The 13,721-nt window shown below is 38.9% G+C and overlaps 2 protein-coding genes across 3 annotated transcripts; one reads left to right on the top strand and one right to left on the bottom strand.

The window, feature by feature from the left end:
• Positions 1–41: 41 nt before the first annotated feature.
• On the top strand, positions 42–4,194 carry LOC110060389 (radial spoke head protein 3 homolog B-like). Its single transcript, XM_089283278.1, has 7 exons — positions 42–322; positions 850–937; positions 1,475–1,762; positions 2,281–2,568; positions 2,655–2,733; positions 2,878–2,964; positions 3,508–4,194. The coding sequence occupies exons 1-7, from the start codon at positions 213–215 to the stop codon at positions 3,849–3,851; spliced, it is 1,284 nt and encodes a 427-aa protein (XP_089139404.1). The 5' UTR covers positions 42–212; the 3' UTR covers positions 3,852–4,194.
• Positions 4,195–5,713: 1,519 nt separating this feature from the next.
• Positions 5,714–13,512, bottom strand: LOC110060421 (membrane-bound transcription factor site-2 protease-like). 2 transcript variants are annotated; one of them, XM_020767197.2, is made up of 11 exons: positions 13,083–13,512; positions 12,275–12,337; positions 11,883–12,149; positions 11,315–11,418; positions 10,390–10,636; positions 9,973–10,144; positions 8,778–8,869; positions 8,392–8,470; positions 7,849–7,965; positions 7,428–7,503; positions 5,714–6,610 (listed from the first exon to the last, which is right to left on the bottom strand). In XM_020767197.2, the coding sequence occupies exons 1-11, from the start codon at positions 13,146–13,148 to the stop codon at positions 6,388–6,390; spliced, it is 1,506 nt and encodes a 501-aa protein (XP_020622856.2). In that variant the 5' UTR covers positions 13,149–13,512; the 3' UTR covers positions 5,714–6,387. The 2 variants fall into 2 exon arrangements, with proteins under 2 accessions (XP_020622856.2, XP_020622857.2); XM_020767198.2 differs by lacking the exon at positions 12,275–12,337.
• Between the last annotated feature and the right edge of the window lie 209 nt (positions 13,513–13,721).

Here is a 13,721-nt window from a genome sequence, read left to right as displayed (position 1 = left end):
CCTGAAGATGACAATTGTTATTGTCATGGCAACTGTGACGTATAGTTCCCTCCAAACAGAATCATTGGCAACGCCATGTTGTTTAGGACACTTCATAACGAGAGAAATTGAGCTAATGTTTTGGGCATCGTAAGGTTCTCTCGACCGATATTTCCGTTTTAAATTATTTCTAACAATTCATATCGTCAATTGAGTCTAAAACAGAGTAAAGCATGGCAGCCGTTGTCGCTCAGAAAGGAGACGGCACCAGAACGTACACTTTTGCAAGTCAGCCCCGACCTGTTCAACAGAGGAAAAAATTTCGCGATCCGCTAACGCAAGAGTAAGTCGCGTAACAGCATTTAACTTTTTAAAAATGTATTATTATTATTTTTTTTTTTGCGATAAGCTTTTTCGAGTGATTCTGTCGTGAGAATCGTACTGGAGAAACTGGCGTATGTTCAATATCTTGATCTGGAGAGCTTGAAAAAGGTCTTTTGCAACTAGTTGATTTGCACAGTTAGTATTACGCTAATCGTATGAAGAGAGACCTCCTGTCGTTGTATCATCCAGCATCAGATGATTTCTACTCATAAAGGTTTTGTTCTCTGAGGAAAAAGCCCCGCACATAATCGAAATATCTAGTATATTTGTTCAAGTGTTGTAAAACATCAAATAAACCAAATTACACCAGGAGTTCAACACAAGCTTAGTATTTCAGCCTGACCTGAACAAAGCAAATTTCACTTTTTTGTTATAGCTTACTTGATATTTGGAAAATTGACATTTGGCAGTAAAATGGTTCAACTAATATGTCTAAATTCTGGTTTTGACTTATATTATGGCCTGTTCTGTTTTGGGCTTTTGCAGAAATGAGAGTCCTACACCTTACGGGAACATCATGTATGATCGCAGAATTGTCAGGGGTAACACTTATGCTCAAAGGACTTTACCGGCGGTAAGTTTCAAATGGGAAAACCCTTGCTATTCTTTCCCAGGGTGTGTGATGTTGGGTTGATCTTTCCCAGGGGGTGTGGTATAGGGTGTATGTTTGATGAATACATTGTAAATCTGTTGTTGAAAGTACATTTGTTAAAACTCATGCGCAAGACAGAATCTTAGTCCCCCTTTAATACTGTCTCTCAAATGCAAGTTACCAGCTCGTCTTGGGGGAAACATAATGTAACAAGGTATTTTGGGGGGATTATGATTTGGAGTGCAGTGAGGTGGGTGGTTGCAAAAGGTATGAAGCAAATTTTGAGTTTTCATTATGGAGTGTTTTTGTATTTGACCTTGACCATTTTTTAAAAGAAAATTAAGGGTACCAGTGATATTAGCTGTACATTGTTCATATGTCTCCACAAACAAAGGGTTGTCCCTTCACCTGAACATTATTTTTCCTTAGTTGATTCAGAAGTCCACAGTTTCCTTATCTATCATTTCTGGTTTATGGAAAAAGTGTATGTCCAACTTGTGTTTGTGTTTGCCTTTGTAGACTGCTCAGCCTGATCCTATAGAAATTCAGAGACAGCAAGAAGCAAGAAGGAGAGCTATTGCCAGAAAACGAGCAAAAGCGCAGTTAAAACCAAGGTCACCAGAACCTGTAGAGGGAAGGAAGCATATTGATGTACAAACAGAGCTTTATTTGGAGGAATTAAGTGATCGTGTTGAAGAAGCCGATGTTGAAACACAGACTGACGCCTTTCTTGATCGCCCTCCTTCTCCGTTGTTCATCCCAGCAAAGAGTGGAGTGGATGTTGCAACACAAATTTTGGAGGGAGAAGTATGTTGTCATACTTTGAGTTAAAAGCTGTCGATTTTGTCAAAAAACCACATGGAGTGCTGGCTCTGCCTGGTTGAATGATGCAATGTAATGCCATGCACTGTATAAATCATGAGATGCACAATCTATGGTTATTGTCGGTACTCCAAATTCCAAATCAAGCAGTCTAGGTTTCATCCCTTGCCTGGGTTATTGTGTTTTGGTCCTGAGAAAGAAACTAATACTCCTTCAGGCTTACAGGAACTAGGATAATCTTTTTTTTTGTGAGTTATTTTGGCATGACGCAGACTATTCAGTGTATAGTGTAGTTATCTACCTGTTGAAGTTAAACTGGTCAGATTTTCTTCATGTCTTTAGTTCCATTCAAAAGTTTGTTGTTGTTTTTTAAAAGCATTAAAGTGAAAGAAAAATTTCTTATGGATCAAGATTTCATTGATAATTTCTCAGTATGTATAAAGAAAAAACAGTAAATAGAGTTTCCAGAATGTAATTTTTTGTTGTTTGTCCTTCTTCCACAGTTGTTTGACTTTGATATTGAAGTAAAACCAATCCTTGAGGTTCTTGTTGGTAAAACAGTTGAGCAGGCACTACTTGAGGTCATGGAAGAGGAAGAACTGTCAAATCTTCGTGCACAACAGAGGAGATTCAAAGAACTACGTAATGCTGAACTTGTTGAGACCCAAAGACTAGAAGAACAGGAAAGACGGCATAGAGAAGAGAAAGAACGTCGTATGAAACAACAGGCAGAAGTACTCAGAAAGGAAAAAGAAACCGGTGAAAAGATATCAGCGCGTGCCTTTGCCCAGGTAATTGCAATTTTTGTATGTTACAAAGAATAAGCCTCAAAATAGTCAGTCTTATCTAACAGTACATTTCGTTATTCCAAATGTAGAGTTACCTTGCGGACCTTGTGCCATCAGTGTTTGGCTCACTAAACGAAAATGGATACTTCTATGATCCAGTGGAAAGAGGTAAATGATTTCTTGTTCCTAACTTACAAGATCTCTACTGAAATTTGTTTAGCTCAGTTCTCAAGTGACTACATGTACACATACCAATTTTAAACTGCTTTTTTAATTTTTTGTAATAATTCAATTTGTTTAATTTCTTTTCAGACGTAGAAACATACTTTATGCCATGGTTATTACAGAGAGTGGAGGGTGAATTAAACCAGAGTGTCATCTCGAGAACTGTCCTTGATGGTTGGTACCATGCTGTGATCATAACTTACAATCATTCAACAATGAATAATGTCTATTCTTTGCAGATTTGTGTTATTTATTTACCTTATTATTACCGGTAAACTTCAGCTGTAAAAAACTGCCATAGAATATTAAGCAACATAAGAAAATCATGTTAAAAAACAACCGTTTCGACATTTAGCTGTCATTATCAAGTCAAAATGAGGGTCAATATAAATTGTATAAATAGTACATGTAAATAAACATTAGCTGACCACAGAGGAATAAAATTGGTAAGAATATTCTTTCAGACAAAGAGTTCTGCATGAATGGAGTCAGCCTGTGTGTTTAAACTGGGATTACATTCTTTTATGAGTAGCATTTCTATGAGGTAATCATGGCACTTAAATTGGAGTATGCAAAACCGGCTTTTTTTTTTCCAGGAAACTTCTATCCCCATGGGTTTCCAAAAAATGTTTACCAATCCCCAGGTTCTTATTTTCTTCTGTGCAATGTTTCTGACGTTTGTTTCTTACTTTTCTTTTTTCCTGTTTGACTCTGCAGCAATCATAAGAGATGTTGTCCGAAGACGCTTTGAAGTATATCATAAGCTCGAAGAAGCTGCTAGACTTGCTGTGGAGCAAGAGGCAGCAGCCAAGGCAGCAGAAGAAAGAAAGAAAGCTGAAGAGATTGCGGCTAAAGCAGCTGCAGAAGAGGCCAAAGCCCAGGCAGCAGAACAGGGTGATCAGGAAGGTGAAGCTGATGGTAGAGAAACAGCTGATAAACCTGATGAAGATAGTGTTGCTGGAGAGGATGGTAGTGGTGAAGCTGCTCCTGCTGTCACACCAGCAGAATCAGGACCAAAGGATCCTGAACCAGCAGATGATGCTGAAGCTGAACAAGAATAAGCAAAGACTGCATTTATTATTTGTGTTTTTCAGCCTTTCACAAAGTACCTTTCATTTGAACATTTCAAGACTAGAAGTACCTGGCCTTCTCTTTTATCGTGATGAGAATGCATTTCCATGTATATAAACTCTCTATTTACCAGACAGAGGCCATTTGTCAGTAAAGTTCCACTGAATTTGTACTTTGCTAATATCTTTTCCTGAAGGCTGGCCTTTATCCTATCCATAAAATCTTCCATAGAAGAGGACATACAGAAAGACTGTATATAGATTTTCATTATTATTCATATAATGGGATGTATGATGAAATAGGCAGTTGAAAATAAACTTTGCTGCAAATATCGCTCAGAATGAAATCCTTTCTTTATACTTTCAACTTTTCCCAATACTTTGACACCAAAATGGTTTAACCATGCAGAAATTTGTCAGATATTTTTTGACAACAGACAATTTTAGACACCAACATATGCTCTCTTTTTCTCAGATTTTTTCATTTTGAGTGGTAACTTGGCAATCCAATAAGATGGTGTAAGATACAGTAAAATTGTGTTCATATATTAGGTCCTGTTTACATGGAGGCAGGGTGCTCTGGCTAGCTAGGCTAGCCAGCTAGGAGGGGTAAAACATGGCCCGACTTTACATTCAACTCACCTAGGCGGAATACTGGTAAGCAGTGTGCTTTCTTTCAAGTAGCTGCTAAGAACAACAAGTAAGGGTTTATTTTTTATCACTCATTCTGCTGGCAGCCACTTTTTCAATGTCTAGGGCTTTTATCTTGCACTCTACTACTAATTGAGCATAGTCACGCTGTCTTGGAATATAATGCTGCAATATAATGCCTTGGCTAGCTGGGTAACCCAGCACAACCATTTACATGGCAAAAAGATAGCCCTGCTGGAGGGGTGTTGGGCAAGTAGAATGGGAGCTCTGAGAACGTGTGAACCGGTCTATCGCATAAATGTATCGATGTGTTTTCTAAGGAAATGTATGAAAAGTTTCTCTCAGGGTAACTCAGCCGGGCACCCTTCCCACCCCCTCCATTTATACAGGCCCTTGAACTTGGATGTAATTTAAGAAGAGATCACTTCTTAAGTGGACAAAAATATCACTTTATTACCAGTGTTCGTCTGTGTTACACAACAAGGAATTTCCCAATGATTAATTTATGATTTAATAATAGAACATAATAATTTAATTTATAATTTATAATATAATAATTAGACTATCAGAAGTCTTGTTGTTAACTAGATAGTGTTTCACCTGGAAAAAAGTGCTAGATATTTTTCCAGTCTTCTACTGCAAACTTCATAAAACCTGGAGTAAACCAGGGTTGACAAAATAAATCCAAACTTGCACAAAATGTAGGTAAAAACTATGTGTGTCCTCTTACTCTGATAAAGATCACATATTATTTCACCCCTGAGAAGGTATGTCTTGAAAACCCAAAGTACAAAAACTGGTAGTAAAATGTGCTGGATGAATTTGATCAGGATATGAAGACAACAGTAGAGGTCTAATTCCCATTATGAAATTGCTCCATGATAAAACATCTCAGGGGTCTCCTATTAGAAAAGGGGTGGGGTACTTGTTTTCCCTTTTAGGGTTGCATAGGGTGTTGGGACGGAAAACCAATCTTATAAGTTACTTCTCAAAGTATTAAGGCATTTTGTCATGCAAAGAAGTAAACAAACGTGTCAATTTTCTACTGTGTTGGTGGGCCAGCAAAGACAGCTCAGGCATGTAACAACTTAATCTTTAAAATTCTCTCAACATGAAAGCACTCATCTACAACATCAATCATTAGCATCTGTCTGTTAGATTGGTGCCTTTCAGGGGTTAAATAAAGCTGGGCAACACCAGACTGGTTTCATTTAGAAGTTTAATTCAAATTTTCCATGTAAGAAGCATCTCCACCCCTTTAATGTTAAACACTACCCCTGCTCTAAGTTAAAATGCAAAGGAATGAGGTTACAAAAAAAATTTTTTTTGAACAAGCAAAAAAATTGATCCACATTGCATACTTGCCATGAGGTGTACTGAAAGATGGGGAAAAAGTTTCTGCTTTGCAAAAATAGCAAATATTTTATAGAAAAGCACTCTAGGGATGAAGAGGTTGAAAAAATTATATAAGAATACATAACAAAAAATATGAATTTTACAGTAATTTCCCTCTGCTGCCCCAAACAAAAATGTGAATTTAACTGGTCAAAATCCGTGTTGTAACAAAAAAATCTGTTTTTTAAAATTCAGGTTTTAAGTTGTCTGCTCTTATAAAATACAGTTCAACTCCTTTTAAATGGTCACCCTTGGAGAAATGGATAGTGGCAGCTCAAAGGGGGCTGGTCGTTTAATAAAGGTAAAAACAATAGAAAAGCCCTCATCCGGACTTTGATTACCGGCCACCTAATAGGGGTGGCCGCAAAAAAGGTGGCTGCTTTTAGGGGTTCGACTGTACAGGGATGTATATCATTTGGATGTAGTCAAGCATTATAATTTACAATAAATTGTATTTGAGGCTCTGTTCAAATTGTTGCATCTATGTACTTCCTAATGTCCACAGAGCCAACATGATGTTTGCCGCAAGCAACAGAGTTCCAAGTGTAAGGATGACATTACAAAGCATGTTTCTCTGATCTTCATCTGGTATAACTGAGGTGAGAGTGTGATCTACCAGAGCAAATAATGCCCACTGCCCATCCAGTGAATAACAAGGAACCATGTTTAGTAAGGCTAAGGCTCCAGATAAAGACACTAAATATCTTTACATAGTCAAGGAGACAGTCAGTTGGATCAATGGTTAAAGAAAGTGCCCACAGTGAATGGGAATGTTGTAGGTTAATTTGTTCTTTAAGTCAGAATGATTTCAACCTATGTCAAATTTTTCAAACCTGTTTATTATTTATTTATTTTTTTCTTTTTGGGGAGGTTCTTAAAAGGAATAACATGCACACCCTCCGCCCCCCTCAGTTCCTAAACCTACCCTAGCCCTGCCAGGATCCCATATCAACCCTCCCTAACCCTAACCCCCCCAAATCAGTGTTTCTATTTTGTACTAATGTAGCTAAGGGCTGGCTGCCAGTTTATTTTACTAGCTTGGAGAGAACTTATTAAATCCATTTGAAATTTGACATGTAAAAAAAAGACTTAAGAGTAATTTTGGAAGTGTAAAAGCCAGAAAAGCTGACTGAACTTGTTCCTGAGCCTTTAACTTAAAGGGTTTTCTTAGCTTTATCCTTGCAGCATTATCCTCTAACCACAAAACAAGTGGCAAAGCTGCAAGAAGAATGCTGATGAGAAACCTCTTTCTTGTCATTTATTTTTGCAGCTATGCCACCCATTTTTGCATTACCCACTACACCATGTGTTTCTGTACCAGGCACCACAAAACCCCAAAGAAACCACCAGCTATGCAGGTTACCACTGGATCTTGGCTTGATGTTCATCTCAAGAAAGTAGTATAGGGTAAAGAAAGACCTAAAGGTAAAGCTATGCCTTGAAATCTCTGAAACAGTGGTGCTTACAAACCCTCCATTTGCTTAACAGGTAAATCCTCTCTTTGTTCACTCAAAAGGATACATTAAGAACATTTCTAACATATTAGGAATTTCCATGGGTAGAAGTATGCTCCGAGGCTGATAATTAATCACTCCAACTGAAAAAGAAAAACATTAAGAACATTTTAACGTTAAGTCTGCAGACGAGCCAAGCAGCCCCCCAGGTTAGAGCTTATCCTGGTAACTTCTGTAGCATGAAGCAACCACTAGCCAAGGAGTATTTCTACTCCCTCCCTGGATGGGATGCTAGTCCATTGCAGGGTTACCCCCAGCATTAAATTCACTGGTATCCATTTACACAACTAAGTACACAAAATAATCACCTGAAAGAACTACCACTCTGGTAAACATAAATACATGTTGCACAACACACACAAAAAATCATCTGCTACATTTAGTTTTAATTAAATTAATAATATTATTTTCTTTTCACGTCTGGTTACCTGTGTACTGAAGGAGTAGAGGGTCACCCACATACAGCACATCTAAGCCCTCACTTCTTACGATCCTTATCAGCCGACTGGAGTTATCCAGAGATGGATGAACACAAACTTTATCACCTGTGGGTTACAGCACAGTTTGATGATTGTGCTAACAATACCAGCCATTAAAAGCTGATGACCAGTAACAAGTTTGGAAATATTCAACTCTTCTTTCAAACCTTGATATTCAAAATTCTAATTCCCTTAAATACAGGTAGATGTTCATCTTTTACTGCCAACTCCACTGATAAATATCAGTATATCTTTTGATGATGATGGTTTTAAATTGCGTTTATACTGACAATCATTTCATCTCTTCCAGTATTTCTATATTTTGAATTTTCTCAAACATTTCCGCCAAAAAAACTTCACTGGCCCATTAGGTACTAGGTAAAATTTCCTGACTGCAAAATCCACTACACCTAGTGCAGGTTATAAAATGCCTATTGGACACAACCTTCTTTGCAGACAGAAGAATGGTTGAAGCCTTGATTCTATCTTTACCTGGTCCATCACAGTCAGTTGGTTGATTGCAGAGTTGTCTTGACTGCATTGTGCTCCTTGCAGGGAGACAAGCATACCCCTAGCAGAAAACAGATGATAAAAAACTACGTCATCAGAAAAATGACATATTAGATACCAAAAAATAATGTCAAACTTATCCTCTACAATAATTATTATTAAAGACCAAAAAAATTCTTAAAACTATCTCATGTGCTCATGAAAAAAAAAACTTTTATTAGAAACTCTTGAATTACCAGTAAAGAACACACACGGTTCTCCAACTGATTTCCACATAAAAGACAACTTTCAGATCTGCATGGTTACTAAATGTTATTAGTTACTGACAGGTTCATCTTACATAATTATCAGTTGAAATTCATTTATACCTTTGAATGGCTCAGAGACCCATATTTAAAGCAGAATCTTGAAGATGTTGAATTCTGACAGCAGTCATATACCCCTCCACTGTAAATAGCACCTTAGGTATGCAAAACAAACAAAAAAGCTAGCTTCATTTGATGTTTATCACTGCCAAAACACTGCACATGATAACTAAACAAAGACTGAAGAGTTCAACTGTCAAATTGCCCTTCATAACATGTACTTAAGGTACACTGAAATCCTGATTTTTCCAACCTGCCATTTATTTAAACAAATTTTTGCTCCCATGGCAAAGAGTTGAGAGAAATTTACCCTCAAATTTTTCAAACCATCAAGGTCTATGGCCAAAAAAAGTATGACCAAAAGCCAAATATTTTCCTGTCCACTCATGCTCCCCCACTTACTCACTTGACAGTTACTTCATCTTACCACTTTTATTGAGCTTGAGTTTGTTACCTGATGAGGGATTTGTAGCTTGATCAAAGGGACTGACAGAGGTGCTTATGCTAACAAGATTGTTATTAGTAAACAAAGATTTGCTTATGTACAGAATTTGATAACACCAACAGTGGGATAAGCCCTAGCTGTGTAAAAGATAGGTAAGGTTATTAAGTCTGCACAAGAGCCAAGTGGCCCATGAGGCCGGAGCTCATCCTGGTTTTTGTAGAATGAAGCAACTAGGAGTATTTCTACTCCCCCCTGGATGGGATGCTAGTAACCCCAAGCATTGAATAAATAATAAATAAAATAAAACCTTTATTTACCCTCAGCAGTGGTTATAGCAAAAAGGCTAGTAGGGCCGAGCAAACTACTGAAACAAATAATTCAAATTGAATATAACATTGTTAAGAATCCCAACTTGCCAGAGGCAAATCAGCTGGCTATTTACAAGCACAGCCAAGGATTTGAACTCGGAGCTACCAAGAGACAAATCCAGGTAGTGGTCAGAGCGGGACTCGAACCTGGGACCGCTCGGCCATGCTGCCACGCTGCCACCATTAACAGAATCCAATTGTACACCTATGTGGAGAGAGGCACTGTGAGAGTTAATTAAACATCTTGCCCAAGAACATGTAACACAATGTTCCCGGCTAGGACTCGAACCCAAACCACTCGATCCAGAGTCAAGCACACTAACGATGAGGTCACCGTGCCTCCCTAAGCTCTAGCTGCATGAGCATTTAATTACCTTCAGCTCACCTTTTGAAGAGTTTTTCCTGGTGATGGTTAGCATGTCTGTACAGTAGCCATGCTGTGGTGATCGGAGTGTTTTGCTGATACAGCTGTTCCAATCTTGCTTGTCATACACTTGGCATCCATACAGTGATAGGACTGTGTCACCACGCTGAATGCTGCCGTGTACTGGAGATCCCTTTAGTAAACAAAAAAAGAAACTGTCACATATATCCGCATATATTTTTAACGTCAAATAGGAACCTCAGTGCTTATTATCCTTCAAATATTTAAAGCAACACAAGGGATTTGATAATTGGGAAATAACAATCAGATATTCGCAAATTTTAGCTGGGGTATATTCAGTCTCATGATGCGTTTAAAGCAATTGCATGTGACTGAAAATATTTCATGGATTATAAGCTCTGATATTTTGTAACTTACCTTCAAAACATTGAGTACCACAGCACCCTGGCCAGTCACATAAATTGGAACCAATAAATAAGGCAGAGACCACAGGAATACCAAGCCTACTAAGAGAAGCACAGCATTATGCCAGACACCTTCACAGTAGATCCTCAGTTGTCTCATGGGGGAGATGACGGTCAAATGTTCAGTGTACAGGTCTACAAAGGCACCAGGATACACTGCCATGAAGAACATTCCAAATCCATTCACACGTACTTGTTCTCTGCAAAGATTCACAACTTATTGTTTACAAGGTGCAAATAAAACAAATTTTCAGCTGGGCTTTTGGACTTGCCGTAGCAGCGCACTTTAACTATAATTAATTTTTGCTAACATGAAAGTCATTCTTACTACCACTAGCTCCAAAAAGTTCATCTCTTACATTACTACAATTTCTCAAAAAAATTTTCCAAGAAACTTCACTGTCCAATCTGGCAAGTCCACTAGCCTAACTGGAAAATCCACTAGCCCCAGGCTATCAAACATGATTTCCTTCGCACATTGGTTTACCATTTGGTAAGTCATTAATACAAAATTATATAGTCATTTATTTATAGCTTCCTTATTTCATGCAACATCATCTCAGTCAATATGTCAGCATGCAATTTTGTTATTGTGTTACACATCCCACATTCAAGCTGCAGTAATGTGAAGTTTTGCAACTAACAAGCTCCTTCACAAACAACTGAGCATTAGAAATTATACTGAAAAACATCCAGAAACATTCTAAAAGACCAAAGCAAAGGCTGCCTGGGAAATTTTGTAAAAACATTAGGGATTTTCCACAGAGCCACTTCTAAGGTTAACTGTATTGCTGATCTGTGCATCTCGGAGCTTTGTTACGTAACAATCCTCTGTCATCAAACTTGCTTCTATTGCAATGGAAAAATAATCTACATACCTGACGGCAGAGATAGCATGTCCAAATTCATGAAAAACACCACTAATTGTCAATGTGATGAGATAATATAACACTTGGCTCCATGGAACATTCACTCCTGGCATCTAACAATGAAAAACAGACTGAGCAATACTAATCATAGTGAAAAAAACCTACAAAATTTGCCCCATACCACTTAAGGTTTAGGGAGACGCGGTGGCCTCATGGTTGGTGCGCTCTCCCCAGATCTAACAGTTCAGGTTCAAGCCCTGGCTAGGGACATTGTGTTGTGTTCTTGGGCAAGACACTTTACTCTCACAGTGCCTCTCTCCACCCAGATGTATAAATGGGTACTGGTGACCTTAATGCTGGGGGTAACCCTGCAGTGGACAAGCATCCCATCCAGGGGGGAGTAGAAATCCTAATCACTTCATGCTACACAAACCAGGATTAGCTCTGGCCTGATAGGTCCCTTGGCTTGTATACAGACTTACTTGTGCTTATCTAAGTTTAAGTTGCTTTAAGTGGCTAAGAGCTCTTAATTATATTTTATCGTCAAGACATAATATTGAAACTGAAAGAAACTCACCACAGGGGTCAACACTTGTTCTGGTGAATCCTTGGCAAAGGCTTTGTAGAGGGTCAAACAAAGGATAACCACAGATGCAACCATCAACAGGACACCCACAAGAATGCCAATGGAAAACCACATGTGAAGCAAATAAGGATGGAATTGCCCAAGCTTGACAAAGGACCGGTTGAAGCGCATGGTGTACCATCGCACTTGACATACTGAAAGGGAAATGCCATTATTTTCCAGAAACTCCTTGTATCTCCTCGAGTATTTTCTATAATTCTAAAAACAAGAACAAAAAAGAAAAGACCTCCACTTAGTTCAATTGAAGTCTTGATCTACAATGGTTAACACAGGCCATATCTGTGCCACATTTTAAATACAGTGCAAATATTTTATTGTTTTACTGAAAGGGAAATGCCATTATTTTCCAGAAACTCCTTGTATCTCCTCAAGTATTTTCTATAATTCTGAAAACAAGAACAAAAAAGAAAAGACCTACGCTTAGTTCAACTGAAGTCTTGATCGACAATGGTTAACACAGGCCATATCTGTGCCATATTTTAAAAACAGTGCAAATATTTTATTGCTTATTATCTGGAACGGGGTCCCAAATGTTGCTCAAGATTTTGTAAGTCTGAACAAACCCAGAATCTGGCGCATATAATTTAGAGAGTGACCAACCTCACCTCATTTGCCCAAAAACTATTTCAATTCAATTGGCAATTCTGTAACCTCAAGCTTCGCCATACTCCCCAGGGACACTCCATGATCCGCATTCTGCCCCCCCACCCACCGCTTTGAAGAAGTTTGCATCCCAAGGGTTCAAAATTAAAAACCTATGTAAAATCATCAGATAGGCCGTGTGCCAGAGGAGAAGAAGGGGGTGGGGGAGTGCATATAGAATGGATGTCCCATATACTCAGCAGTTAGGTCCAATTTCTGTTAGCCCGAGTATCAGTCTAGTCGGTGTTGGAGGAGAAAACACCCCCTACCGCTACCTTCTTGCTGACAAAGGCCTGATACTCAGGTTAAATTTCTGTTTATGCATTTATGAATAATGGGTCATGGAAAGGACTATTATATCGTCTGATGATTTTGAGAGTTCTCATCTCGCACGCTTCGTTCAAGATCGATGCACGCTCTGTTTAGTAACACAGATGCATGTTGCCCATTGTCGGGAATAATCTCAGTGTAAGCCGGTTCAACTCTTACCTTCAGCAAGGCATTAGATATAAATAAGATGGTCCAGAAACCAATGATCAGGGCCACGCTCGACATATGAACCGAATAGCCTCCGTCTTGCTGTCTGTACCTTGTTTTATTTCTCCTCGGCAAGGTAAGGTCAAATTTCTCCGGGTCTTGATGGCTTTTCTCTTCTCATCGATCCGCATGTGGTTCACTACATCCTGAAGATCACCCAAATCAGATAATTGTTCCTTGCTCAAACATCTTCGGAAACGACAAAAATAACATACGAAAAGGACCAATCACAGGGAAATACTGCAAACCCATTCACAAGACATAAGTAAGATTTGTAAATTAATCCGACGGCAGCGCATATATCAAACTACCGCTTGAATAGATCATGAACGATCCAGGTTTCGGGATTGAAACGCGTGCGAAAGTAAGTGTTGCTTGCGGGCAGCCTCATCCTGGAAACGAGGTTCTAGGTCGCAGGATTGTCAGTGCAAACGTAGACTGTGGACTGCGGACTGCGGACTGCGGACTGCGGACTGCGGACTGCGGACTGCGGACTGCGGACTGCGGACTGCGGACTGCGGACTGTGGGTAAATGAAGACCGGGGGGGTTAAAATGCAGACTGCAGGCCAGGCTTAAAATGAAGACTTCAG

Source organism: Orbicella faveolata, unplaced genomic scaffold (genome assembly GCF_042242905.1).
Source record: "Orbicella faveolata isolate gen_17 unplaced genomic scaffold, um_ofav_v1 contig_12, whole genome shotgun sequence".
Lineage (NCBI taxonomy): Eukaryota > Metazoa > Cnidaria > Anthozoa > Scleractinia > Merulinidae > Orbicella > Orbicella faveolata.
The sequence above is the reverse complement of the archived record's forward strand: the minus strand, read 5'-3'. Positions and strand labels throughout refer to the sequence as shown.